General features: G+C 55.4%; 10 protein-coding genes across 10 annotated transcripts; 2 read left to right on the top strand and 8 right to left on the bottom strand.

Annotated features, from left to right (window-relative positions):
• Positions 1–844: 844 nt before the first annotated feature.
• On the bottom strand, positions 845–1,369 carry C8A04DRAFT_15980 (uncharacterized protein; the record flags this gene model as incomplete). The annotated part of the gene is made up of 1 exon (XM_062778689.1): positions 845–1,369. The coding sequence occupies one exon, from the start codon at positions 1,367–1,369 to the stop codon at positions 845–847; it is 525 nt and encodes a 174-aa protein (XP_062632687.1).
• Positions 1,370–2,874: 1,505 nt separating this feature from the next.
• On the bottom strand, positions 2,875–3,986 carry C8A04DRAFT_40834 (uncharacterized protein; the record flags this gene model as incomplete). The annotated part of the gene is made up of 3 exons (XM_062785078.1): positions 2,875–2,916; positions 3,528–3,839; positions 3,873–3,986. 3 exons carry the CDS (start codon positions 3,984–3,986, stop codon positions 2,875–2,877), a joined length of 468 nt encoding a protein of 155 aa, XP_062632686.1.
• Positions 3,987–4,722: 736 nt separating this feature from the next.
• C8A04DRAFT_33226 (uncharacterized protein) lies at positions 4,723–5,250 on the bottom strand (the record flags this gene model as incomplete). Its single annotated transcript, XM_062782378.1, has 1 exon — positions 4,723–5,250. One exon carries the CDS (start codon positions 5,248–5,250, stop codon positions 4,723–4,725), a length of 528 nt encoding a protein of 175 aa, XP_062632685.1.
• Positions 5,251–5,766: 516 nt separating this feature from the next.
• On the bottom strand, positions 5,767–7,601 carry C8A04DRAFT_33225 (uncharacterized protein; the record flags this gene model as incomplete). The annotated part of the gene is made up of 4 exons (XM_062782377.1): positions 5,767–6,857; positions 6,920–7,123; positions 7,182–7,237; positions 7,300–7,601. 4 exons carry the CDS (start codon positions 7,599–7,601, stop codon positions 5,767–5,769), a joined length of 1,653 nt encoding a protein of 550 aa, XP_062632684.1.
• A 971-nt stretch (positions 7,602–8,572) lies between these two features.
• Positions 8,573–9,217, bottom strand: C8A04DRAFT_15982 (putative NADH:ubiquinone oxidoreductase 20.1kD subunit; the record flags this gene model as incomplete). The annotated part of the gene is made up of 3 exons (XM_062778690.1): positions 8,573–8,602; positions 8,658–8,969; positions 9,026–9,217. Coding segments are annotated over 3 exons (534 nt in total), but the record flags the coding sequence as incomplete, so codon positions are not given.
• Positions 9,218–9,725: 508 nt separating this feature from the next.
• Positions 9,726–15,041, top strand: C8A04DRAFT_33223 (SNF2 family N-terminal domain-containing protein; the record flags this gene model as incomplete). The annotated part of the gene is made up of 1 exon (XM_062782376.1): positions 9,726–15,041. One exon carries the CDS (start codon positions 9,726–9,728, stop codon positions 15,039–15,041), a length of 5,316 nt encoding a protein of 1,771 aa, XP_062632682.1.
• Positions 15,042–15,575: 534 nt separating this feature from the next.
• Positions 15,576–16,628, bottom strand: C8A04DRAFT_40830 (NAD(P)-binding protein; the record flags this gene model as incomplete). Its single annotated transcript, XM_062785077.1, has 1 exon — positions 15,576–16,628. The coding sequence occupies one exon, from the start codon at positions 16,626–16,628 to the stop codon at positions 15,576–15,578; it is 1,053 nt and encodes a 350-aa protein (XP_062632681.1).
• Positions 16,629–17,449: 821 nt separating this feature from the next.
• On the bottom strand, positions 17,450–21,036 carry C8A04DRAFT_15977 (uncharacterized protein; the record flags this gene model as incomplete). Its single annotated transcript, XM_062778687.1, has 6 exons — positions 17,450–17,876; positions 18,090–18,542; positions 18,614–18,860; positions 19,005–19,423; positions 19,934–20,447; positions 20,514–21,036. The coding sequence occupies 6 exons, from the start codon at positions 21,034–21,036 to the stop codon at positions 17,450–17,452; spliced, it is 2,583 nt and encodes an 860-aa protein (XP_062632680.1).
• A 1,180-nt stretch (positions 21,037–22,216) lies between these two features.
• Positions 22,217–23,270, bottom strand: C8A04DRAFT_40827 (uncharacterized protein; the record flags this gene model as incomplete). The annotated part of the gene is made up of 2 exons (XM_062785076.1): positions 22,217–23,149; positions 23,232–23,270. The coding sequence occupies 2 exons, from the start codon at positions 23,268–23,270 to the stop codon at positions 22,217–22,219; spliced, it is 972 nt and encodes a 323-aa protein (XP_062632679.1).
• Positions 23,271–25,552: 2,282 nt separating this feature from the next.
• On the top strand, positions 25,553–27,518 carry C8A04DRAFT_15978 (uncharacterized protein; the record flags this gene model as incomplete). Its single annotated transcript, XM_062778688.1, has 2 exons — positions 25,553–26,126; positions 26,209–27,518. The coding sequence occupies 2 exons, from the start codon at positions 25,553–25,555 to the stop codon at positions 27,516–27,518; spliced, it is 1,884 nt and encodes a 627-aa protein (XP_062632678.1).
• Positions 27,519–27,670: the final 152 nt, after the last annotated feature.

Raw genomic sequence — 27,670 nt, 5'->3', positions numbered from 1 at the left:
CGTCAAAAATAGCATGCTCTGGCGGCTAAATTGGCCAATAGAAAATGTGCCCTGATTTAGGCCCTGAAGATGAAGCAATGGCCCCTGCGTGGTGCCTGGGATCGTCCATTCAGCGACACGGTGACCGTACCCGAATTCGGTGACGGCAGACGACCCGACAGGCGGGTCGGCAGTCGAGCAACAGCAACCGGAACCATCGCTATCAGGCACTTGGTCAAGGAATCAGCCGCGACCTCTCTTATCTATTAGCCATTGATGGAACTGCAATGGAGCCGTATTCAGCTTATTATTTGACGACGGTTATCGTAAGAACAGCCATTTCTTGCCGCAGCCATTTCTAGCTGACAGTCCAGGTTGGCTGACGGTCATCGTAATACTATGTTGTTGCACTATCCTGCCTGGTACACAAGCGCGTGCGAGGGCACACGGTGTGGTTGGCTAGATGCATAAACGGTCCGTGCGCTAGAATGAGGTGAGAGAGGAAAGCGGAAGCCGATTTCGCTAGTGACTGTAGCGTTTCTACAAAAAGAAACTGCCCACAGCGTTCTCTCAGTTAATTATCAAAGGTTGATTCTGCCGAAAGAGAGAGAAAAAGAAGGAGGAACAAAAAGAGAGAGAGAGAGAATAAAAAACTAAAAAAGAAAGACAGAGAAATAGAAATAGAAATAGAAATAGAAATAGAAATAGAAATAGAAATAGAAATAGAAAGAGACACAGAAATAGAAACAGGAAGAGAAAAAACGGTAGTATTTCCCTATGGAGCGGGTCCAAGCTGACCGTGAGGCCATCAACTTGTATCATGCTAATTGTAGCGTCACAGACGTTGTCATCCTCATATTCGACCTCATTCGTCCTCATATCCGTCTTCATATCCATCCTCGTATCCATGCTCATATCCGTCCTCATATCCGTCCTCATCATGGCGCGCAAATTCGGAGAGCTCATTTTCATCGGGCGCGCCAGCCAAAGACGCTGTGACAATGAGATACCATTGGAGGTCCACCACATCCTTCATGTTCTGTGCCTCCTCCTCGCTATCAAAGCGGACGTGGAAGACATGGCCCGAGAGAAGCGGCTGGTGGGAATAGACATCCGTTGCTGCGATGATTCCCCCCTCTCGAGATTGGGTGCTTGGGTTGCCGTACCAAGTCGTCAGCTCCGCCAGCATCTCTTCCCCTTCCCCCTTCTCAAGGTGGATTACCCGATTTCGGGACCGCTCGCTTCGCTTCGGCATCCATCTGAATTGAAGGGTGACCGTGTACTTGCTGGTAGGCTCCGCCGATGTCAGTGTTGGTGAGATATCGAGGCACTGGATCGCCCAGAGCCCCTTGGCCCACCAGAAATGGAGTTGGGTGCTGATGGCCAACATATTCCACGCGTGGTCTGACGAGCCGACCCTTTCGGCAAGAAGTTCCTGCCATGGGCGATCGCCCAACAGGGACGCACCCATCATTAAGGTAATTGTGCGAGTTACGCGGCTGGCGGTCGAGTTGAACGAAAACGGCATAATATAGCAGGCCTCTGGATTGGCAGCTCCCGTGAGGAGACACGCGCGCCGGTCTCGATTGAAACACTATGATATATGGTGATGAGCTTCATGATTTGCACATGTTGTTATAAATGATACTGTTGAAACAATGTGAATGTACCTTCTGTGCAACCTCGCTGCGTACAGGCTCGTCATCAGTCGATTGTGATCTCCCAGGTGAGACATTTGTGTCATCGGGAAGAACTAGCTCCATAATTAGTGATACTGACAATGAGACGATTATTTATCACACGTCATGGACTGACATTCCTTAACTAGCTCAGATACTAGCCTGAGTCCACAGTCGGCAGTAAAATAAGGATGGTCTGGATTTTCTCCAGACTCTGCCATACCTCTCAACATGCCCAGCGGCATGGTAAACACCACTGCGAGCTTAATGGCTGTAAATCTCCAAGTCTTGACATCCATTCGTTCTCGGATGGTCAATTCTAACTGCTTTGCGAGATCGAGGCGGATACGAGCTTCTTCGGGAGATGGGATTATGCCCTCGTGTTGGGCTTGTACATGTACCGGGGAGGGTCCAGCAAGGAAGCGCCCCAGTGCGTCCTTTTGCTCGGGACTGGCCATTAGCCAGAACGAGGCGAGGCGTCCTCGCATCTGCCCGAGTGTTGGCATTATGCAAGTTTTATGACTTCACGAGGTAATGTGGAGTTTGGAGGATCAAAATATGGAAGGTCGGAAAAGTGAAAGGTGAGAAAAGTAGAAGATGGGAAAAAAGGAAGGTGAGGAAAAAAGAAGATGGGAAAAAAGAGAAAAAGATGGGAAATAGGAGGATTGAGAAAGTGGAAGTTGGAAAAAGTGGAAGATGGGAGGATGGAAGATGGGAAAAGTTGTAGGAGTTTGGGGAGTGGAAGGCCTTGAAAGAGACAACCTTATATACCTTCCCACTACCTAACACCCTCCCACTACCTCATACCTTCCCATATCTAGAACATTGGCCCACCGGGCTCCGAAACCTTAGATATCGGGCGTTATCAACTTCTTCCTCCCATGAAACCGTTCTTTTCTGGTTCAGCAAAATGAGCCATTCTTGAATTTAATTAACCAGTTCCCAAATTGAAACCGTTGAGACAATCAAACCAGCTGTTCACAAAATATTAGTACTTTCGGTACGAAAGTCACCAAGATTTCGGCTTGGAAATTGCCTTCAAAGTCGCTAGGGTATAGAACAGCGTCATTCGGTGTTTGATCTAATATCTCTCCATGGCAATTTCTACATTATGACTTTATTCTTGGGCGGACGTTTGGGATTAATTAGATGGGTTTGAAGTACGGGACTATGACACATAGTCGTCTGGGCCATCTAACGTAAGGCGCCTATATTTTTACTGTACAGGGTGGGAGTTTTGTTTGTGAGAACCCGGGGTCTATGACATGGATATGGTCTTCAGCGGTTCGCCCCCTATTAGTGATCTCTCTTTTGCAAATTCCTTGTCACGTTATAATACGCGAGGATGATTATCGGAAGTTACTTGCAGTGGACGATGTCTGCTTCCTACCTACTGCTAACCTTATCTCCTCTGGTTCTGCTTTCCGGCAGGATTGTCGGTCTTCTGTCCGATTCACTTCGGCAGCGGGACCCGTTCCTCCCAACCCGCAATCTTTGGATTTCACGAACTACACGCGTTTGCAACACGGGACTCGGGAGTGACAGCCATTGCTGGGTTAGCAAACCCCGTCTTTCGACGGAACACATAGAAGACCAACAGTTGGGTCCGCGTTGTTGGTTAGGCGATACATATGCAATGTATGATCGGAGCTGCAAGGCAGCAGCTTCCGGAAGCAAAGGGGCCCAAGGCAGAGCTCAAAAGAAGGGAAAAGAAGTCACCAAGGGCAGAGCAAAAGGAGGAGAGAAAAAGGAGGAAAGAGTTGGCGGGTCCACCAGTCCCGATCACTCCAGTCCCCTCCAATCCTTCAGCCAAGGGTGGCTCATGGCCCCCGGCATGGCCAAGATGCAAGCATCCCGGTCTCCACAAACATCCTCTACACAGGAGTTTATCATGCGAAGTGTGGACTTTCTCGATGGCTCCAATTTGATGACGCTATCGTGCCCGGCCCTTCGACGCGCAGAGTACATCTTCAAGCGGTCCGGGACATCTGGGACGAATCTGTCGGTATCGCGGCGAAAACCCAGCTGGACATCGCGAAGGATATCATTTCCCTTTTTGATGTACCAGACCCAGTGGGAGTATTCCTTCATACAGCTGTGGTCAAGCCAAGGCCAAAGATCTGGCTCGAGGAGCTCTTTGGCAATATAGCCAAAGGGGCGCCATGCTAAATATACATCTTCCTAAGGACGAAAGTTATAGCGATGTCATAGCACGTCAGCCCTAGATACCTGCCCCTTAGGATACACGCTGGCGGGCGCCGGTTCGCTATCTAGGAAGGACTGGGGCGATCCGGTCCAAGCAGCCACCGTAATATCAGGCAGCCCCATTGAACCGAACCCCCAGCGCTCCTCAAGTGTCTTGAGATAACAGGAAATACAGTCGAGGATAACGAAGTCGCCTAAAAGAAAGATGCCCAGCCACCATAGGGCAACGCATGGTCGTCGGAGTGCAAACACTTTGGCAAGGAGATATAGGTTACAGGAGCCGAGAATCGGGTTGATCGCAGAGATGATTGAGGCAAGCTAAGGGCTAACAAGGTTCGCGTCGACATCGGGCTGCCAGAAAATGCCCCAGATGATCGAGCCAACGGATCTGGGGTATATGCTCAACGTCATGTAGTAGCGAAGATCAGTGACATACTGACGGATGGTGGTAATGGTATGTTCCGTAGATTCGGTGCTCTGTGGGATAGGCTTTCCGAGCGAAGTAATCGGGAATTGCGGTCGGAGGCCGCTGTTGTGGTAGAATGGGAGAGCGAGCGTAGCCAGGAACGCGGCTATAGGGATGGAGGGAACCCCCCACCATCCGCCAACCAGCCAGGTTTAGGCGAGAGCACAGCCATCGAACTAACTTACGGGAGGCAGATGCTCCCAGATTAAGGACGACCTCTCCGGCTATAGCCCGAAACGTCTTAGCCGAGACCGGCAGCAGGGAAAACCGAGAGTAGACCGGCTTACTGCCCTGCAATTCAAGCATGCGGGCCGACAGAATGTACGACCAGCACATCGTGAGAAACGAGAGTCTTTTTTACGCGGCCAAAAGCGCATGGCCTAGGATCGCAGGCTACGAGTAGATATGACACTCGATCGGCCGTGGGTAAGATACATGGAAGAACTTCTGAACGCCGTGGGCATACTGCAAATCCCATTCCGGCTTTTCTGTGCCACCCGCGGGGTCGGGATCTGGTACATGCCACAGGGGCCGCCCAATAATAAAACCCTTCTTAGGTGGATTATCTGGGAGAGCAGGGACATCCTTCAGCATGATAGAAAGACTGGCAAATTCGGCGGGGAAGGCGTGTAGAGGAAGGGCCTCGGCGAGCTCGGCGAAACGCGCCCACGTCGCGCGGCCGTCTTGGAAGACGCGATCAATATCGGCGGAGCTTGGGATCAGGAGGTCGTGATCGGTGCCAATCAGTTCGTCTGGGATATCAGACGACGAACTTGTTGACGTCTCTGAGGGAGCGACATGGTGGGCGGAACGAGTCGCGTCATCGGCGGTCCGATCGCTAGCGGGTTTGTCGTAGTCGGTCTGAATGACATGCTTCCCAGTGCATATCCACTCGAGAATCTGCCGTCGTCGCGCGTCCATGATGATCGGTCTTGTCCCCACTTAGGTTTCGGCAATCGGGATTTCGGAGGTGGGAGCAGTTATTCCGGCGGCAGAGAGTGGGGGATTAAAACGGCGGTTCAGCTGGGCTCGTTGGCAGGGCAACACGTCAGAAGCTGTGGGCAGTTGCTAGTTGCCCCACTTCTTTTAGGGCCGGCGAGGCTTACTGCGCGTAAAGTACCTGGGTAAGGACGTGGAGTTGACTTTGTATTAAAAGGGCTAAGCGTAGACTGCCATTAAGGATAATCCCTTTGTATAACCGGGAAAAGAGGAGAAGAATAAGAGAAACAAAAGAGAGGTAGCGAAACTTGTAGTCGGTACATACCTGCCCGCATCAGCGCGCTGACAGGTTACACGCTAAACCTTGGCCAAAATAATTAAATGATTGAGAGTCATTCCGCCTCCTTAACGATTCAAGAACGGGCTATCACCGCCGTGCATTTGAGCCAACGACCCCGCCTTCCATAAGGATGCCTATTTTTCAAGTCCGCCTAGCGCTCACTGACAGGCATCGCTAAGAAGTACATCCTCCACGCTGATCGAAGCGCCTCGAACGTGGGAGCTGACCCGACGTGGTTCATCTTCTTCATCAATCACCTTGACCGATGCAGGCGTGAAGTTTCTCGAACGCTTCGTGAGAGCATTGACAAGTCCATTGCCGTTTCCATCCCCGATGCCGAGGATGTCAATCCCGAGATCGCGAGCAGCGCCCTGCTCCAGAATCTCGGAACCGCCTGGAGTGGTTAACGAAGAGTTGTTGCTCTCGGATCCGAGGCTTCGAATAATTGACGAGAAGTCGTCACATGACGATTTTGAAAGCCCTGGAATGCTAGCCGCAGTGCCGACTGCGATATCGCCTCCTAGTGTGGATTGTCGGTGGTCTTTTCCAATCCCCGATTCTACCTCCGCACCTGACACGGTTTGATGGCGACCGGTGGCTGCGAACGGTTGGTTCAAGAGCGACTGTGTGAGTGACGAGGCAAAATCGGGAGGCATGATGCCAACCCGGTGCGAGGGGAGTGGCGTGTCCTGACCCCCATCAGTTCCGCCAGTGGGCGTATTCTCCGGCACCTTCAGACTTCTAATGTCATCGTCTAAGCTCATTCCTGAAATGTGCATCGGTTCGGGCGCATTGAGGGGAGGATAGTCGGTCATGATGGCATCCGATGACTGTTTCGATCGGCGGCCGTTTGTTGGCCATGCCGGCAGTCCTTCTAACAGGTCATTAGCACCCCCATTCATCGCTGACGTAGCCAATTCCATGTAATCTGCCTCGGTGAAGGGGTCGGGATACGGCGGGGCGTTAGGTGCTGTCGGGCCGCCGATGTCGAGAAACGGCATTTGAAAAGATGGGGTATTTAGGAAGCCCGGGGTACCCGGGTTCTGAAATACGTCTCTCGCTGTAGACGGCGTTGGAAACCCTTGTCCTTTGGTATTCCTCAGCGGCGCGGACTTGCGGTTCGGAGAATGTGCGTGTGAGCTGGGGCCATCGTCGAGGTGGTACGTCGGAACAGGCATGATCGGATTGAAGGTCGACGCTTGCCACATTGCTTGATTCGGCCAGGCGATAGCATTATTCTCGAGGATCTCTGCTCTGTCTCATCAGTGAATGTGGGCCAACAGAGGCTTAGAGTAGAAAACCGCAACCCACCTAGAGGGGCATGCTGGAAAGAGAATGCCACGACGTTCTTGACACGCTCGATTGGGGCAGAAAGGGAATCTCGGGGGAAGCCTTCGCTGATAACAATCTTGATGCGGCCGACGTCGTCTCCGGGCCGCCAATGGTTTTGGAATAACAACTCTCGACGAAAGTGGGGGAACTTGAGCCGCTCTAACTCGCCGGTCTTGGTGAATTCTGACCCTGTGCATCAGTATTACCGCAACGTATCCCTCAAAGACCGTGTACTACGCACCGCATGTGCTGGTAATTAAGTGGGGGCCATTAACATCGCGGTCGAGGACGGTCGAGCTAAACCACCATGTAAGTAAGTACATCGTGGAGTTTGCGGTGGTGGGTGTGTAAAGACATACGCGACCAGCCGTCCGTCAATAAGGATTCGTGCCTCGAACTTGATCAAGTCCGTGTGTTTGCTATACGCCCGGGAAAATTGGCTAAGATCGGGCCGGCGCCAGCAATGCATCGATATCTGGAAGCCGGCACCAGGCGGGAGACCTGGGACGAAGCAGGTCATGACCGGAACGCCCACTGCCCCGTGGATGTGGGCGAGCTCTAGGTCCGGAACGACATGGCAGGCAACTTTGAACTCCTTGAAGGGAATCTTGGAGTCGCGGCCGGTAGGAAAGAGGATAATATCCCAGTCGTCGTACCGCATCCTTTCGGGCAGCGTGTTGCTGGGGCGCTTCTGCCGGCGAGGCCGGAAAGAGTCAAAATTAATAAAAATTTCCGGATGAGGATGGGGTCTGCGCCAAGAGAGACAAAGTGTATGCCAACGGGACAAACGGGGTGTCTGGGGTCAAACAAGAAACCGAAAAATATCGTACGTTGCGCCGTTGGCAACGGTTCCAAAGGAAGTCAGTGAGGTCGACCTGACATCTCCACCTTCGGTTCAGAGATGAAGTTGATGCGGGGTTTCATGGGCAGAAACGGAGGTAAACATGGAGCCCATGCCCTCCTAAGCATATGGGTGTTTGGTGGGGTGCTCCTGCCTTCTTGCGCGCGTATATGATGCAATGTGTTATCGCTTGGTTTGCATAGGTTCTGTCCGCTGGACGGGGCATTCGCCATCCAAGGCCCGCTTCATTTCAATCATCGGCCCGTTTCGGTTGGTGCTTGTTCACCATACAGGTCACATATAGGGACCTAGGTAGCTCGTCCCCTGGTGATGTACATGGAAGGCGCGGGCGACCTGACTGGCCGCGGCGTGGATGTCCAGATGTACGTGCTGGTTGTGGGGGTTTAGGCCTAGAACGTGCCGTGTCTTGAAGGACCTAGCCCGGTTGCGCTCCGATCCTGCTTTGATTGGTAGCTAGTCGGTTTTAAGGGGCGACTTTTCTGTAAGGCGCTTGCTCAGCCTGGTAATTGTTGAAGTCAACAAAGGTGGCTGCAGGTACATATCACCTGAGGAAAGAAAGTGGGTATGCGGGCAGGGACAGGCGCAATTCCAACTGCTCCTTAGCCTTGCGCTCTGCCCTCGAATTATTTCAATAGACCTCACAGTGGCAGTATGGGCAAGTTTGCGGACTTCCAAAAGTGCGGGTAAGAAAGGCTAAATGGCACAAAAGAAAAGGTCAGGTATTTGCCAGTTAGTTATTGGATGTACATATTTTGCTTCTTGATCCGCGCCTACGGGTCCGGGTCACCCGCCTTCCTGGCCTAGACGACGATGTCAGCGAGCTGTAGCGTTCTTGGATCAAGTAGTTTGACTCACCCTCATTGAACCGCGACCGCCCAGTTCCCTCTCAAGACCGTCTTCGAATTCCCGCGGGTATGCAACCCTGTCCGGGTAGATCTGTTTGGTGACCCATACCACACTGAGAAAAACGGCGACGAAGCAACCAATCTGGAAGAGGCCCTTCCCGGTTCCGACCCATGTGTACTCGTAAGGAGAAAACATGCCCAAGATATCGTTGTCCTCGTGAACCGGCTCGCCAAAGTTCCTCCTTTCTTGCTTGTCCCACCAGTCGGCATGGGGATCGCGGAATTGGCGTTTGATGCGAGGGGGATTGATATAGCCTCCGTTCTGCGCCAATTCATCAGCTCTCATCCCTGACTATCATCCCGTCTCACTGGACGCACCATCTCGGGGTCCTCCTTTTCACTGAGGGTTGGGTAATCGGAGTCGGGGTATTTCTCGTCGATTGCCTTCCCACTACCAGTCATGGATTCCGGGAGGAAGGTTCGGTGTTGGACCATGGGGAGGCGTCGCGCGGGCAGGAGAGCTGCCGTTCGGAGGGGCGACGCCCGCACGATCCGACGAGACAGCATCTGCAAGCTTGTTAGCTTTCAGTTTTCAGTGTCACAATTCAAAGGTCTCCAAACTGACCTTGCCGGGGTTGTCGCAATGCGAATCGACTGGTGAAGCTAATGATGTCGATTGAACGCCGCCCAGCTTGTGAGCTTGGACGTTTGAGGTGGTTCGATGGGGATGCGGGGGTAACCTGATTGGTTGTTTCGACCCCACAATTTCATCCAGCCGGGCAGCTTCCAAGAAATTGACGCCTCAGGCAGCCACCACGCGTTGCCAACTGCCCGCCGCGGCATTCGCCTTCAGGCTTGCAGCGGGTGGAATTTTTTGTTGGCTGGCAAAGTTTTGCGGACAAGAAGCATTTCAAACACAAATCAGTCCGCAGCCAGCCTCACAGGACCGTGGCCATGCAGAAATTTTGAGACAAGAATCGTTGAGTTTAGAGAATTCTCCTGACGTTATTTTCATTGTGCCAGATGCCAGATTCGTCGAGATCTCGGCCGTTTCTACGTTGCGGTGTCCCTTGTTACTATGACGGAGATCGCGTCGCCCAGCCCAACAGACGCAGTTCCGCCTCTAGCTCCCGGCGACAATGCTCAACCCTCCGAACCACCACCATCCACGCCGGAGCTTGAGACGGCTCAAACTGTCAAATCAGACCCCGACGAGTTACCCGGATCCACAAGCGGACACGATACCAACAAAATAACGCCTGGGAACTGCACCGAACAGCTGTCTGAGGCCCAAACCCCACATAGCAATGGCGTCCACACGCAGCAGCCGACGAGGACAGACGAGGACGGCCCTCCCGCGAAACGGCGTCGAGTGCGCGATACCACACCAAACAACTCCGCGCGGAAACCGAAACCGGAGTCCCCGCCATGGAAGAAAATCGAAGCGGAGGGCCCGTCTACATTCAAGGGGGAGGACGGCCGACGGAAATCAGGGCGTATCAATACCGTACCCCTCGAGCTTCAGCCAGGCGACAAGCGTATAACGAGGCGAGTTTTACACACTGGACATCCCACCCCGACAACAAGCCGAAATACGACGACAAACGGCCACGCGTCGACACCCACGAGTGCAAATGCCAAGCGCGCCGCAGCTTCCGCAAAGCAGGCTCCTACGAAGCAAGCATCGAACAAGGCCCCACTTCGAAAATCCGCGACTTCACAACATGAACCCAAGCCAAGCACTCGCGCTCGCCGGCGGTCCGGTTCCCCACGACGTCCTGCTGCGCCATTAAAACAATTTGTCGGCACGCGTCGATCGACCCGTCACTTGCGAGACGCAGAAGATGATGGCGACTCCGAGGTCACGTCAGCGGCGACTCGCATCAACCTACGCGCTCGACCACCGTTAACGACGATACCCCTTGTTCACCGTGAACAGGCAAACCTCCGACCGAAGCTCGGGCCGACCTTTGAAGAGTTTTTGGATCGTGCAACAGAGATTCCGGTGGAACAGGGGGGGCTACTCGTAGCTGCTGAAGATGGCCCTGGATACACGGAGGAGACGGTGGAGGAAGATGCCCGGATCATCTTGCGGGTCGAGAAGGAGGTGGAGCCGGGCGGGATTCTCACGGAAACGAGGTGCTCTGTTTTTGAGCCCGAAGCGGTGGAGGAACCGCGGCAGTGGGCGCACGCTGACCATCTTGTCAAAGCTATGGCTCACTTACGGAAGTTGATGCTTTCTGAACAACAACGACATCGCGCTGCGGCTAAGAAATTGGCCATCGCGTGCCAGGCCGAATGGAGACGACGGAATCCGCAACCAAAAACAGTGGAAGAGATTGAGTTTGAAGAGACTGAAAAGAGCAAGGTGAGGTGGCGTCATGTCAACAGGATCATGGCCGCGACTTGGGAAAATGTTAGGATCGAGGTGAACCGCCGTCGATTAGCCGACTGGGAGGCAGAAGAGCAACGCCGTGTGAAGGCGGCCCTCAACCAGGCCGTCAACCTTTCAGAACAGAAACTGTTAGCTCAGCAGACCCGCCCCGACACCGAGGAGCTGTCTGATGACGAGCTCACCGACGATTTGATATCTAACGTTGACTCTGACGAGGACCTGGATGTCGAATCGGTGGCGCTGGCGAATCTTTCTGATGAAGATGGGGATGATGAGGACAACATGTCGTCGTCCGAGGATGAGGATGATAAGGCATCCGAACTGTCGGACGAAGGACTTACTCAAGACCAGCTCCGAGAGAAATACGCCAACCTGCCAGCCTTGGACCCTGCCCTGGACGATGCGACGCCTGCGGACGAAGCCACAACGCCGGCGCTAGGTGACGACGACACGAGTGACGAGTCGGTTGACATGGATGATGATTTGGGGTCGTCTGAGGACGAATCGGAAGAAGACGATGAAGAGGAAGACGACGCCAGTAACGACGACGGGGATGGATCTGAGGGCGAACTCTCCGGTTTGCTCGGGCTATTTTTCGGCAAGTCGGAGCTGAAGAAGTTGCAGGACGAGGCCCCGGGAGACGATGCGGATGCAGATGATGTGGACATGATCGATGCTGGTGCTATCGATGAAACCGAGCCGGGTATGGACGTAGGTGGGGACGCCATCATTGAAGGTACTGCCCATCAGCCCGCGGCCGACCCGTCCGTATCTACAGCGCCTCCGGGAGAGCAAGTAAAGGAGCAGGAAACATCCAGTGCCCTTAGTTCGCTGCCGGTGGGTGGGAGGCTTGCGGAAGGAGTCTCGAGCGAACTTGCCGGGCCGGTTTCTCCGTCGAGGACAACGGACCCCGTAACAAGCGGCGTTACAGCCTCAGCAACACCGGTTTCGGGCGATATGCCTGTGATCGGCCAGCCTTCCGAAGACGACGTCACAATGGAGGATGTTCCGGAGCGGGCAGAATCCACTTCAGGCGCTGATGGGCTCGCGATACCTTCTGTACAACACCCTAGTCCGGAGACAGAACCAACCACGAATGTCCATAGCCCCTCTCGGAGCCAGTCGCCGAGGGCGTCAGACGATACCAAGCCGACTGATGTGGAAACACCGGCGTCCCTGTCCCTGCTCAACGCCCCAAAGACGGACAGTCGGTCCACGTCGCCGCAGCTGCCCGCACCAAAAACCGAGATACCGTTTCTCCTGCGCGGGACGCTTCGCGAATATCAGCATCTTGGCCTCGACTGGCTCGCGGCTTTGTATTCGAACAACACGAACGGCATTCTCGCTGATGAGATGGGCCTCGGCAAAACTATCCAAACCATTGCGCTGTTGTCTCATCTGGCGTGTCACCACGAAGTTTGGGGTCCTCACCTCGTCATCGTCCCCACGAGTGTGATGCTCAACTGGGAGATGGAGTTCAAAAAGTGGTGCCCGGGTTTCAGAATCCTCACTTATTACGGCAACCAGGACGAACGCAAGCGGAAGCGTCAGGGGTGGACGAACGACGATGTGTGGAATGTCTGCATCACGTCTTACCAGATGGTTCTCCAGGATCAGCAGGTGTTCAGACGGCGACGGTGGCATTACATGATCCTAGACGAAGCGCACAACATCAAGAACTTCAAGTCGCAGCGGTGGCAGACCCTCCTCGGCTTCAACACTCACTCACGATTGCTACTTACCGGCACGCCCCTACAGAACAACCTAACAGAGCTCTGGTCGCTTCTGTACTTTTTGGCCCCACCCGAAAATGGTGAAGGCGGGTTCGTCGATTTGAAGGAGTTCCACAATTGGTTCTCGCGGCCGGAATCGCAGATTCTGGAGAGCGGGCGGGAACAGCTGGACGATGAAGCACGCGCCATCATCTCGAAGCTTCACAAGGTCCTTCGCCCGTACCTCCTACGCCGGCTCAAGGCCGATGTTGAGAAACAGATGCCGGCCAAATACGAGCATGTCGAGTTCTGCCGGCTTTCCAAACGCCAACGCGAGCTGTATGATGGTTTCCTGTCCCGCGCAGACACGCGAGAGACCCTTAACTCGGGGAACTACATGTCCATCATCAACTGCCTCATGCAGCTCCGGAAGGTGTGCAACCACCCGGACCTGTTTGTGGACCGGCCCATCATGACATCGTTTCGCATGCAACGGTCGGTTGCCACGGACTTTGAAGTCGGCGAGCAGCTCATCCGACGGAAGCTGCTGGCTGTCAAACCCATGGAGACGGTGAGCCTCAGCTTTCTCAACATGATCCCCACGCGGTATGAAGGCACATCGGGCGCAGACGCGGACCGGATCTCGCAGCTCAGCACGCACCGCATCCTTCTTGATCTTAGGGAGGCCCAGAAGACGCGAGCCAACAATGCGTACCACACTTTGGACCCGGCGTCTGTCAAGTCAAACCTGGTCTATCTGGAAAGCGCCGCGCGATGGGGCCGATTCGAAGAGCTGCAGCATTGTGTGTACCTCAACGCTCTCCGACGCCAGCAGCGGCCGATTTACGGAAAGCGGCTCCTTGACCTCCTGACGTTTGACACGCACCGCCGACCGTACAAGCAGCGCCCCAAGGTACCGCAGAAGGTCATGAGCTGGTTCGAGGAGGATTCATACCTGCTGCACAACGCTATCCCGACGCTGCAACAACGCGCGGGCTCGATGGAGACCACGATAAGCAAGTTCGCTTGCGTGACCCCGGCTGTCGTCACGGGCGATATGACCAGGCTGCTGCTAGGGCCCAAAGGCGTGCAAGCGTTTGAGGAGACAGATCTGAAGCTGTCAGCGCCCGTCCGGTATGCGCCGTACATGCCCAAGGAACGACCACCGGACCCCTGGCACGAATCCCGCATGCGGTTATCCATCCAGTTCCCCGACAAGCGACTCCTGCAATACGACTGCGGCAAGTTACAGGCCCTCGACAAGCTCCTCCGCCGGCTCCAGGCCGGGGGTCACCGCGCCCTAATCTTCACGCAAATGACCAAGGTCCTCGACATCCTCGAACAATTCCTCAACATCCACGGACACAAATACCTACGCCTCGACGGCGCAACCAAAGTCGAGCAACGCCAAATCCTCACCGACCGCTTCAACCACGACCCCCGCATCCTCTGCTTCATCCTCTCCACCCGGTCCGGCGGCCTCGGCATCAACCTCACAGGCGCCGACACAGTCATCTTCTACGACCAAGACTGGAACCCAGCCATGGACAAACAATGCCAGGACCGATGCCACCGCATCGGTCAAACGCGCGACGTGCACATCTACCGGCTCGTCAGCGAGCACACCATCGAAGCCAACATCCTGCGCAAGGCCAGCCAGAAACAGATGCTGGATGACGTCGTCATTCAGGAAGGCGAGTTCACAACGGATTACTTCAACAAACTTGCCATTCGCGACGTCATCGGCACTAACGGCGAGGTAATCGGCACTAACGAAGACGATGTCGCGGCCAACGCGGCTATGGACCGCGTGCTAGGCGGCGTTGTCAGCGGTGGTGGTGATGCGGGTAACGGGGACGCCAACCGTGGAGTTGGTAGTGGTGCGCATAACCCGCGGGGTGCGGGCCGCGCGCTGCTGGAGCAAGCCGAAGATAAAGAGGATGTCGCAGCCGCGCGGCAGGCGGAGAAGGAAATCCAGCAGGACGATGCCGACTTTTTGGAACCGCAGTCAGCATCCGGCGCAGCATCCGGGTCAGCGACTGTAGCTCAGGGTACGCCGAGGGAGGGGACCGTCGAGCCGCTGTCTGCTGCTAGTGTTGGGGTGCTTGGCGACGACGGGGAAGAGGAAGCGAAGGTGGTGGAACACAACGCGTTTGGGGGACGGATGCATACGGTGGATGATTACATGGTGCAGTTTATGGTCAAGGCGTTGGAGGGCACGCCGTTGGAACTGCCGAAGGATAAGAAGAGGAGTCGGAAGCGGGGGAAGGATACTCGGAAGCGCTAGGGGCGTTACTGAAGGCCCTTTCTTGCTCCCTTGCTTTGTTTTCGAGTCTGGCAAAATAGATGTATGTTGCATGGCGTTTGTTGTTTGGTTGGTTGGGTTTGGTATAGCAGAGCAGGGCAGAGCAAAGCATGCGTGGCAAGGCGTGAGTCCTGTATGGATCGGGTCGCACTAGTTGGCTGTTATGATGTATTATAATTTGCGTTCGGCGGGCGGGCGGAGTGTGTATTAGTGGCAAAACGGAAAAGCGGTGTTGTGGGAGGCAGTTTGAAGTGTTGGGTTGCACCACTTGGGACGGTTCATCCCAAGATCAATAAAGAACCCGAGTCTCCACTCGATGGCCGGGAATTGGTCCAACGGGTGTGTTTTGAGTTCAAGACTGTTATGGTCGTGGTGTTTGTTCACTGGTGATCCGGTAAAAATGGTAAATTACGTCGTCCGTGACCAAGATTAGCACCAAGTTACTTACATAGTAAACCGTTCCTATCTCGTAGAACCTTCACCTCATTTCTCTCCATGCACATCTCAACTCAACCCTTACTCCCTCTTTGCCTCCTCCTCATACACTCGATTCCACGCAACCCTCTTCGCGCCAACCTGCTGCACAATCCCCTGCCTCCTCGGCCCCTCCGGCGCCATCCTCACCAACACATCCTCCACATCATGCCACCAATGCGCCCGCATCTCCATCCACCCGCGCGCCACCGCCCCATCAGCCTTGTGCACAATCGCCCGGCCAAACTCAGCGGCCGTCGGCGCCGACGCGGGAACGCCCCGGCTGTTGCCCTGCGAGAGAACCTCACCCGGTGTTACCACGATGCTGTCGATCGGGACGGCAGAGGGGGATTGCACGGTGGGGAGTTCCCGCGCTAGACTGAAGCCGAGCGCGCGGTTGAAAGCTTTGGTCGCGCTGTACATGACTAGCCAGGGGAGGCCGATGTGGGCGGCGGAGGAGAGGGAGATGATCAGGGAGCGGTGGCTTTTGTCTGAAGGTTGGTCTTGTTGACCATGACGACGCCCCTCAAGCACAGGAAGCAACAACGCCGTCAACCGCGCCATGAACCGCGCGTTCTGGTTAATCACACCGTCGACGTCATCACACGAGTATGTCGCGAGCGGCCGGAAGGGGGGCACAGCGACAGGGTTACCGCCGACGTTGTTGACCAGGATGGTCAGCGGCACGTCGGACAGCGAGGCCACGGCGGCTTCGAGATCGGCGGGTGTCGCGGTGCGTGCGTCCATCACCAGCGTGCGCACTCTGTTCTCCCCGGCTGCCGACCCGGTAGGAGGCAGCAACTTCCGCACCTCTGCCGCTGCTTCGGAGAGCTCATCGGCTAAATGCCCCAGCATCACCACGCCGAAACCTTGGCGGGCCAGTTCCTTGGCGATGCCGAGGCCGATACCCGCGCTGGCGCCTGTGATGAGGGCGAAGGCGGTGTTGGTTTCCCCGGCGATGCGTTTGTATTTCTTGAGCGGCTCCCAGGGCGTGACGAAGTGGAAGGTGAGGAACTGCACGGTCGAGTAGGCGAAGAGCAGGACCACGCCGGCGCCGATGCCCGCGAGGGCGTACACGATGCCGATCGCGCCCATACCTTACGTCAGAAAGAGTAACGCGTTCAGTGCCGTGTTTCGTCTTGTCTGATCCTTCCAGCTGTTTGGTCAAACTTTGGTGATCAAAACTGGACCGGCGGCCTCGGCAGGATTATGGAAGCTGTACTGTCGGTAACTGGTCCGGCCTCGTGTCGGTAGGCTGACGAAGTGAAGAGGTAGGATGTGTGCGGCGAGTGAGGCGGGTGAGACGGGATGGGACGGGGGATGAGTAAGGTTGAAGCAAAGGAGTCCAAGGGGATGAGAGGTGGCCCTGGTTGTGGGTGATGCGGTTGGTTGAGGACTCAGCCGCTGACAGCGCAGGGGTGAGAAGCAGGGGTCTTTGGTGTAACACAAGGTATGCAGCCAATCACAGTTGTGGCTGGCGGCTTTGCGTGCTTGAGGACATGTCAGATGTACTGTGTAACTGTGTATCAAATACCATCGAAAGTCAGATTTGAAGAAGTTGATTAATGGAATGGCATTGTGGTCACGATTGTCGTGGTAGGCCAGGCTACTAGGTGACGATCAAGAATTGAGATCAAATAACGCCGAGTGATGTGCTGTGGATCACCCGTCGTGAGGATGGCGGGCACATCGGCCAAGATATTTTGAGATTCAAGCTTTTGATAGCTGTCGTGAGATGGAAAGCATTGGCTGTGGTTTTTAAGGGCCCAGGTGACGGGAAACTATGGAATATAAGATGGGTCCAAAAGTAAGAGGACCTTCATTACTGGAAATGTACCCATATTAGTACCGACGTTAGTGTATTATTTACCATATATTCCGAAGTAAGTCCAAATAACAACAACACCATACAAACATCACACATCAATCCTCCTCACCACCAGTACAGCAACCGTATACCCCCCCGCGCTCACCAAAAACGGCAATCCCAACGCCCACCCCCCAACGCCCAGCCCCGTCACCCACAACGCAGGCATCACGACGGTCCCAACCAGCGTCCCCACCGTCCGCACAAGCATCACCACCGAGAACAGCTGCGTTCCCATACCCTCTCCAGAGTCTCCCCCGGGCACCCTCCCCGCAAGCCCCATACTAGGCGCCTTCAACAGCGAGTACGTGAACATCGGCAGTGCAATCCCCAACGCATACACCAACAACGACGGCAGTAACACCCACACCGTTGGGGAAATCCCAATTAAGACGGCACCAAGTACCGAAAACCCTAGACACACCACCGCGTTTTCCACCGTCTCTCCCTCTTCTGCTCCATCCCCACGCCCATCTCTCCGCTCTCGTTCTCTCCTCCCCGTCCCCCTCCCATGCGCATCAACCCGCGAGGAAGACCAAACCCAGAAAGGCAGTACCCTCCTCCCCCTCCGCCATCTCAACACCCCCGGCACGCCCACCCACAACAACCCAAAATTAAACACCGCCTTCACCGACAACAAATACCCGACATCTGCCAGTCGCCAGCCGACATACCGCGTGGAAATATACAGCGGGAGCAGTTTGGTATCGGACGATGCCAACGACGCGAGGAAGAAGACGGTAAGGAGCAGGGCTAGGTTGCGTGAGGGGTTGCGGAAGAGGGTGAGGAGGGTGCGGAGGCGGTGGAGGGTGTGGGCTTTTAGGGAGGGTTTGTTTCTGGGAGGAGGAGGGTGGGAAGCGGGGATGAGGTGCTGGTCTAGGAGGGCTTCGATGTCTGGGTGGGTGTGTGTATCATCTCCATGTGACGGGCCGCTCTCAGGTTCAGCCGTAGAAAAGGACACAGGGACACCCCCCCGAGGCAAAGGCACGACCGACGTGACAGGGACCGCAAGAGCCAACAGGCCGATACCCAGCAACGGCGGCAACCAGAGGAGCACGCTCATGGTGGCTGATGCCAGGGCCGGGCCGAGCTGGAGCGAGAAGATGGAGGAGATGGCGTTGACGTAGCCGAAGAGGGTGGCCCTATGCAAGTAATTAGACATTAATATCTTGAGCATTTCGGAGTTGAGATTGAGGAATAGTGACAGACACACCTCAGCACATGATCCTCTGTCAGGTCAGACACCAGCGCATACACAATCGAGTTAAACGCACAGTCCCCGCCGAGAAACGACAACATGGGCGCGGCCAGGATCGCCTTGACCGGCAACACGCGGTCAAAGTAGCCGACCGCAAATGACCACGCAAGCAGAAATACACGCGGGATCAGGTTGAGACACAGCACGAAGCGATGGCCAAAGTGGTCGGCTAGACACACCAGCGGGATGGTCATTATGAAGTCTGGAAACAAAAAATAATTATTAAATCTTAGCATGGGTATCCAACTACTACGTTTAGAACAACAGCGCCAAACAACCGACACGTCATTATTTTGAGAACAACCACCATCGAGACAAATAATAGGAGTAAGAAGAGTGCTCATACCACCAGCAACCCATCCCGCCTCAACCACCCCCAGCATCCACCCCAACGGTTGCTGCACCCCCTCGATCTTGCACCGCTCTTCCGGCACCGATCCGTCCTCCGGCCGTAGCACCGACGGGTCATGCACCGCGTAGTACTCGCGACACAGCCGGCTCTCGACAATGCGGCTCACCGGCAGCTGGTACAGGCTCCAGGCGAGATTTACCAACGCCACGAGCAACAGCAGGGGGCGGACGGCGCGGCGCGGTGATTGTGGTGATGACGCTGGTAGTGGTGGGAGGGGTTTGGGCCGGGCGCCGGGCGACAGACGACGTCTGGGATGATGCGGCATGGCCGTGGCGTTGTCCGTATTGTCGCTGTCGTCGTCGGCGCCTGGTAGGAGCGCAGCCGTCTCCCGCATAACCGGCGGCCTAATGGTCCTGGCAAATTGCCGGATTGCCGGGTAAGGCTGCCGGACTGCTGTGCAGCAGGGGTCGCGCTTCACATCCAGAAATAGGCGGCGCAGTGGTGATTTGTTTAGGACTGAGTGAGTGGGTGAATGTGAGTGAGAGCGACGTTGCTGAGGCACCACTCAGGTGGCCAGGCAGCGATGATGAAAGTGGTGAAGAGTGAGGTTGATTGAGGAAACCTGCGGCAGTGCTTTGCCGCAACTGAACAGCACAAACCTCCGCAGCCCCACAGCTTGCCACTGACCCTGGTACCCCGCTAAAGCTTGGCTTCCACCATCTGTGAGACCCCCTGGTTCAGCTTTAAGGCTCCAGCAAAACTTTGACGCCTGCATGTCTCAGACCCTGCAATAAACGCTCAGTGATTGAGGGAGGAGATTGTGTCTGATTCGCGATATTCCGTGCCAAGATTAGCCTCACCACTCTCGATTTTCTTTTTTTGTCTTTCTTGCTTGGGTCCTCGGGTGGTTTCATCGGGCGTACTCCGGCGGCGGTGACTGAGGTTGACCGAGCTCCAGAGGGGAGTCGGGGAAAGGAGGTTGAGTGTGTAGCAACTCTCTCGTGTGCGCTGGCAAGGCTGGCCCGCTCTTGGCCGTATCGAGCTCGGCACTGCCATGACCCTGCGCACTCATCTCGTACCGGCCGTTATCCTCGGCCATTTCGATGCGGAAGAGTCGACCGTCCATTTCGTAGACGCCGCCGTGGTTGACTTGATACCGAAGAGCCGGGTGAGGTTGGCTGTGGGCTGATACCGGGGTTTGAACTGTGCTTGGCGCCTTGGGTTCTCCGTTATCCGATCCCGGCCCAGCCGTGAGCGTCGTCGACCTGTCGCTGGGCAGAATACTATGGCCGGCCTTGGCTCGGCGCGATCGCCTGAGATACCAAAAAACGAGCCCCGCAGCTACCAAGAACAGGATACCACCAACGACGCCGACGGCAATGCCGATTATGGTGCCCTGAGACATACCACTGCCGCTCGAGGAGCTGATGCCCCCGGCTGTAAGTGGGAGTCAGCATTCCCGATTCTGCGTTTAGGCCGGTGGAGGGAAGAGAGAAACTGTACCTGGAGGCTTGGAGTGGTCACACTGGTACACCTGAGAGCACTTCGTATTCTCGTACGTGTAGAGCTCTGCGATGTATTGTTGGTAGCAACTGAAATTGCCGTATCCATTGTTGCCAGTGCCGGCAAATTGGCCCTCCTCAACGCGGGGACCGAGGTTCGCTGTAAACTTCACACTCGTGGTAGTGAAGAGACCAGTGGTGTTGGCATTGACCCAAAGCGTAGTCTGGCCGTTGGGGGTAGCCACAACGGCCACATCCGTGGGCGTCGCGCCCACGGGGCCCTTGAAATAGGCCATCTGCGACGAGAGCACGCCGGCCGGGTCGCGACAGTCGGCGAGCACGACATGTTCGCCCTCGGTGCGCGCGTGAAGAGATGCCGACTCATGTTGCTGCCCAACCGCAGCAGCGCTCGCTGGGACAACAGAAGCCGGTGACAGGAATAGGCCGGCGATAAGGGCGAGATCGGGCAGCCGGAATCGAGCTCGGCCTGCACGCCGGAGCGGGCTCCGGTATACAGTGTCCATATCGGGTCAAACAAACGAAAAAGATCGAGGTCGGCCTGGAGATGTGTGATGCAAGAACGGGACGTCGGGCCCGAGTTTAAACGTGAGTTGCGTATTGGTGACCGAGCCGTCGGCAGTGATTGGAACGATTCAAACGCTTCCGGTCCCGACAGAAAGGAACCGCGTTGCTAGCGTAGTCGCTCCGCAGCACGAGAGGACTCAGAGGAGAACGGTTCGAGACACGACTCGAAGCACAAGGGAGGAATATTATGTCCAAAAAGGCGAACTTGCCCAAAAAATAAAAGCCGTTGATCCCCGTCCCCACAGTCAGCACATGGACGCATGAGGGGACTGGGGGTCGGTCATTGGAAAAGTCCAGCGGGTCCCCGGTTCGGTGGTTCGCGGCCATGACCAATGACGGGCTGTTAATCAGTGCCCGGCGTCGGCATTAGTGCTGACGCTAACTTCTTTTTTGGTGCATTGTGGCCAGTCTGGACCCCCGCCGCTTCGAATTTGTGGAAGATGGGAGAGGTGAGCATGAGAATCAAAAAAAGGGACATCCATCCATCAGGTTGCCGTTGCACCCATTTGTCAGGAAGGCACGCTCCCATCTTTGCCTGCCGGGCATCATGAAGGGTTAAACAAGGAAACAGCAAGGAGCATACCTTGAGCCTGGTTGAGGAAGGCACGATCTAGTTCGGTAACTGGCCGAGTGCAACCATGGCAGCCCCTTGAAAATTCCAAAAGTTCCGGCCCAACTCGCCGAAAAGTCACATTGGAGCACATCAATGGTTTTGACGCATGGCGGTCTCCTCCGACGTTGATTGGGAGGCAGCGAAGCAGCTTTTGCCAAGGCCTTCCCGTTTAAGCGAACGGCTGATAACCTTCCTTCCCGAGGAACAGCGCCGGGTTCGCTGGAAACCCCTCTCAACGCACAACGATTGACTACGGAACAATTGCCCCGCATCCAGCGGTTCGTCTCACCATCCATTAACTGATTATTCGTACTACAGTAGTGTAGGGTTCTCACAAAAGCAGTTCAGCCCGAGAGCCGCTCGGCATTGCCGAATTCCGGATTGACAATTGGTTCATAAGAAATTGGCGACTAATCGTAAAATAAGCTTTAGATAATCTAGCATTGACAATTCCAAATTCATCTTCTCAACAATGTCTCACGCCAACGACGATGGTACCCAGACATTTACACGTCACCCATCGCAGGCAGGGGGTCCCATCCACTCTCGACCATCTCGATGGCAACCTTGGTCCGCTCGTCGAGGTCCTCGACCGACAAGCCCAACTCCGCGTTCGAGGTGGCCTCGAAGTCGCTGACCGGGTTCGACGGGGTAAAGACGCCGCAATATAGCATCTTCGCGAACCCCCTGCGGTTCCCGGTCTTCATCGCCTCGGCGCCGTCCTTGATACGCTTCTCGCTCGACTCAAAGGTAATCTCCCAGTCGGCATCCGTCGTGCCGAGCACCCGGTGCAGGCTGTCAAGCATCTCGCGCTGCGAGACGTGGAAGCTCTCGATACGCACAAACTTGCCCTTGTACTCCGCCAGCTTCGACTCGGGCAGGCTGACAAGTGCGGCCAGAGCGCGGCCGCACTGCTCCCACGTGCTGGAGGTGATCTGGCGCTTGCCATCGTCGAAAAAGGTGACCTTGCGGTCCTTGATGGTGAAACCGAACCACTCCTCGCCGAGGGCCAAGCTCCACTCATACCAGAACCCGCACGAGAGCGCGATGGGCGGCGCAGGGCCTTTGTCGATGACCTCTTGGAATCGCTCGAGCGTGACGGTCGCGTACAGGTCACTCCGGGAGATCGCAGACGCGTCGAGGGTGGCGAGCGGGTAGCCATAGATGTTGGGCATCACGTACGACACGCCCGCCTTCTTGGCGGCCGTGATGATGCGCGGGTGCACGTCAGGTCCGGCCGACACGCCGAGGGTGATGGCCAGGAACTGCTGGCCCTTGAGCGCCTCCACCAACGAGTCCTCGTTGCTGTAGTCGACTTCCACCCGCTTGACTCCCTCCGGGATGGTGCCTGTGCTGCCCGCGCGGGTCAGCGCAGTGACGACATGCTTGCCGGTTTTCTGAACCGCCGCAGCGAAGGCGCCGCCGATACGGCCAGAAGCCTAGATGAAGGTCAGTCATTCATTGTCTACTGTCTGGAAGCTAGCATTCGATGATGACAGCTTTAGGGAGGCGCAAACTTACGCCGACAATGGCGACCCGCTGAATAGGTTGGTCAGACATGTTGCGTCGGTAAACAGTGTCGATGCGAGATCGAGAGTGCCAGGAACGTTGAAATTCAACGGCTGAAGAGTAGCGAAGCTGGGTATGAAGAGTGTTGCTGATTGCTGATTGCAGTGGTCGTCTGAATGAGCTGAGCATGATACTCGGGGATTTCAAGAAGTCGGGGCACTCTTTTATACAAAAGAGCTCCGGAAGCTACCCCTCATTGACCTCAAAATGCCGACTAACTATGGTGTTGTTCAGCCCGTCGCTTCATCCTTCCATGGACCAACCGGGCTTAAGGTTCGGAGATACGCCAAGGCATCTCCGGGCGCACCCAAGCGAGCGCTGCAAGTACTTACCACACTGCTGCACGGGAGCCGTTACGTCGCCTGGCTCGGATCCCACATACAGTACTTCGCACTCGTCTCGGGGACAAAATCAATCTGCCCACCGGAGCCGGTGTGCCAGGCGCGCGCATCCGGGGAATCGGAGACTCGGGGGCCGCCGATCTAAGTCTCCGGCTTTTAGAGTCCATCCGTCCGACCGCAGCAGTTACAAATTCAAAATATCGCGAGTTTCTTTGTGACAAACCACAATCAGCCCGGAACGGCGTTTCGGTTTGTTTGCGCCCCGCTGCCGTGCCCGACCCGGATTTATCGGGGACTTTGCTTCCCGGTGGTTGGCCTGGGAATTCGCGCTTGGTGTTAGTTTCGAGACAACAACCTTGGGGATCTACGAGCGATGGTTGGGATGGGTGTGATAGGACTTCTGGGGGCTGGTTTCGGAAAGGCACGGCACTCGTGTTTCGTCTGTGCTTTTCGCACGTCCAACGGTCCGATCACCATCGCAAGTCTTGATCCTTAACTCCGTGTTCTGTGTAGGACTAGGAGTGACGTCATTGTTGTCGCTACAATAGGACTATGGCTTATAAACGATTCTAATCTTGAAGTAAGCTTACTTTCTAGTCGACATTGCCATGTGCCCACATTTTCCCAAGTCCCCAGCTGGAGATATGGCGTTGTGTTAGGAAGGACTCGGAGAGAAGTCCGTGGTAAGGTGTTGGGAAAATAACCGGTGGAATGGATTTAATCGCGGAATTATCGTGGTTAACAAAGACCCGGACACAGTCAGCCGTAGTGGTCATGAAAACATAATTACTGATCATGAAAACATACCACAGCTTCTTTGAATAGGGTCAGCAACCTCCTACTACCTACTATATGTGGTGAACCCGTCTTCGACTGTTCCCTCACTGTTGCCAACTTGTCCCCATCTGAACACGGCACGCTTGGCTCGCATATTTAGATCCAAATCCGAACACCGTCTGGTAGCCACTATGTATGCTTCGTAATTAATCAAATAACTCTCCGCGACTGTGTGACATGAATGTAATCAACATTAATCCTACCCAAAGAAGGACGCAGCGAAGGGGGTGATTGGAAGGACTATTTACTGTCCCCAACGCCCGTCCAATTTGTACATCAATTGCTTGTTACACACACTCAGGTCCTTCTTATTCTTTTCTGCGAGTCTAATTAATTACCCCCTCGGTAAGGTGCACCCTACATTTGGTCCCGAATCTTGCAGACCTACCCTCGCTGTGGCCAAAAAAAGCGGCACACCCAAACAGATAGCTCAAGTCCAATCCATTAACATTTGATCAAATCTTGGTAAAGATTGATTGATTTACTCTTTTTTGTCTTTTTTTTCACTTTCTAGATTTATTCTTTCTTGTCTTCTTTCACTTTTTTTGGTTTATGCTTTTTGGTCTTTTTTCACTTTTGTAACAAAGTAAGTTAGTTATCCAGGGACTTGGTCTGCCGCTTTTTTTGGCCATAGCGAGCTACCACGGATAATAATAATTGCCACATATTGTGGACAGACTCAATGTCAATTGAGGACCCTTTGGTAAGTTTGGTTCCTGGTTCCCCATTTTGCCCCGACGCATGGCTGTATAGTGATTTAACCTAGGCCAATGAAGGAGGATAAATAAGGTAGATGCCGCTTTGAGTTCCGTGTGGGGTGGCTTTGATGCACCTTTACTTATAGTAGATGGAAGGGAGCAAGCGTCCAGGGCCATGTGCCGTGATTAATTACCCGGAGCTTGGTTCGTCGTGATGCGAAGGCCTCGGTGTTTTGAGAGGGGGTAAATAATATGAATGGCGGTTTAGAGGAAGGGGTATTTTAAGGTTATAAAAGTGATGATGGGTGCTTGATTTCTGCTGTAGAAGGCGTAGACCAGTTGTGGTGTGCAACTTTATCCCACTTTCTTCACCTCATTAAAATCTTAGCAATCCAAAATGCGCTACCCTCTCCTTTCCACCCTCGCCATACTATCCCCGATCTTAACCTCCGCCCAAGATGTCTCCTACGATTACATCGTCGTCGGCAGCGGTCCCGGCGGCGGCCCCCTGGCAGCCGACCTCGCACGAGCGGGTTACTCAACCCTCCTAATCGAAGCCGGCAGCGACGAAGGCGACAACCCAACCTACGCCGACATCGCCAACTTCAACGAAGCCGCCAACGACGAAACCACGCGCTGGGATTTCTGGGTCAAACACTCCGATGACCCGGACCGCGACCTGCAGTTTGCGCATACGACGTGGGATACGGGCGAGGGCACGTTTTATGTTGGGCTTGACCCGCCCGAGGGGGCGAAACTGTTGGGGATTCAGTACCCGCGCGCGGCGGTGCTTGGGGGGTGCGCGATGCATAATGCGGGGGTGTGTGCGTTGCCGGCGGAGGGGGATTGGGATGTGATTGTCGAGAGGACGGGGGATGAGAGCTGGTCGGCGGGGAATATGAGGAGGTATTTCAAGCAGATTGAGAAGAATCAGTATGCGCCGGCGGGGGAGGAGGCGCATGGTTATGATGGTGCGTCTCTCTATATGACTCCCTACCCATGGATGATGATGGTGTACGGATGATCGGACAGTGCTAACCGGTTGATGTGCAGGCTGGCTCGCCACATCCACCGCAGACAGCTCCTGGGCCCAAAACGACACCCAACCCGGCACGCGCATCCTCAAGAAACTAGCCGAGCTCACCGGCCAAGACCCAGCCGACGTAGCCAACCTCGTCAACCGCGACCTCAACGACGGCGACCCCAACGCCGACGAGACCAGCTCCTTCTACTCCATGGTCACCCACGCCGACACCCAAGGCAAACGCAGCAGTCCCAACAACTACATCCGCGCCACCCTCGCCGACGAAGCCAACCACCCCCTCACCCTCCAACTACAAACCCTCGTCACTCGCGTCCTCTTCGACAACACCACCATCAACTCCACCACCCCCGGTGTCCTCCCGCGCGCCATCGGCGTCGAAGTCCTCGAAGGCGCCTCCCTCTACCGAGCCGACCCAAAGCACACCCCAGACACCCCTCCCCCCCCGACAAAACAAATCTTCGCCCGCCGCGAAGTCATCATCTCCGGCGGCACCTTCAACTCCCCCCAACTCCTCAAACTCAGCGGCATCGGCCCGTCCTCCGAACTCGCGCAATTCTCCATCCCCCTGATCAAACATCTCCCAGGAGTCGGCGAAAACCTGGGCGACAACTACGAAGGCTCCCTGCTCGCCCTCGGCGCCTCCCCCTTCCCCAACGGCCTGACCACGCTATTATTCCGCACCCCCAACGCGCCGACAGCAAAACGGAATATCTACACCTGGTGCGGGGCGTTTTCGTTTGAGGGGTTCTGGCCGGGTTTTCCGACGGATCATGGTCCCACGCAGTATACGTGTGCGTTGGTGCTGATGGCGCCGAAGTCGCAGAGGGGGACGGTGAGGTTGGTGTCGGGGGATGCGAGGGATAGGCCGGAGATTAATTTTCGGTTTTTTGAGGAGAAGGGGGAGGAGGATTTGGGGGAACTCGTGGCGGCGGCTAATATATTGCGCGAGGCGATTGCGGCGGTGGGGGAGCCGGTGGCGCCGTTTGTTGAGCAGCATCCGTGTGCTGGGGGGAACACTACCAGCGGTAACGACAGTAGCAGCTGTACGGATGAATCCCAGGCGTCGTACTTCAAGCTGCAGGCTTACTCGCACCATGCGACGTCGACGTGTGCGATCGGCGGCGATGATGATCCGATGGCGGTGCTGGATTCCAGGTTCCGGGTTCGTGGTGTGGAGGGGTTGCGGGTGGTGGATGCGAGTGTGTTTCCTGTGGTGCCGGGGGCGTTTCCGAGTTGTCCGACTATGATGTTGAGTGCGAAGGCGGCTGAGACGATTTTGGAGGATGCGGAGAAGGGGAACACAAGGCGGCGGAGATAGGGGGGTGGTTTATGGATCTTGAGAGCTAGAGGGAGTTGATGGATTGTAAAGATGGGGAAGTTGACATGGTTGAGTTCCGGATGGTGCTCGAACTCGAACGGGTTGGTCTCGTCATTCTTCAAGCTTAGCCTCGCCCCTGACGGAAATTCAAA

The sequence above is a fragment of the Dichotomopilus funicola genome (assembly GCF_033296635.1).
Source record: "Dichotomopilus funicola strain CBS 141.50 unplaced genomic scaffold C8A04scaffold_118, whole genome shotgun sequence".
In the NCBI taxonomy this organism is placed as follows: Eukaryota; Fungi; Ascomycota; class Sordariomycetes; order Sordariales; family Chaetomiaceae; genus Dichotomopilus; species Dichotomopilus funicola.
The sequence above is the reverse complement of the archived record's forward strand: the minus strand, read 5'-3'. Positions and strand labels throughout refer to the sequence as shown.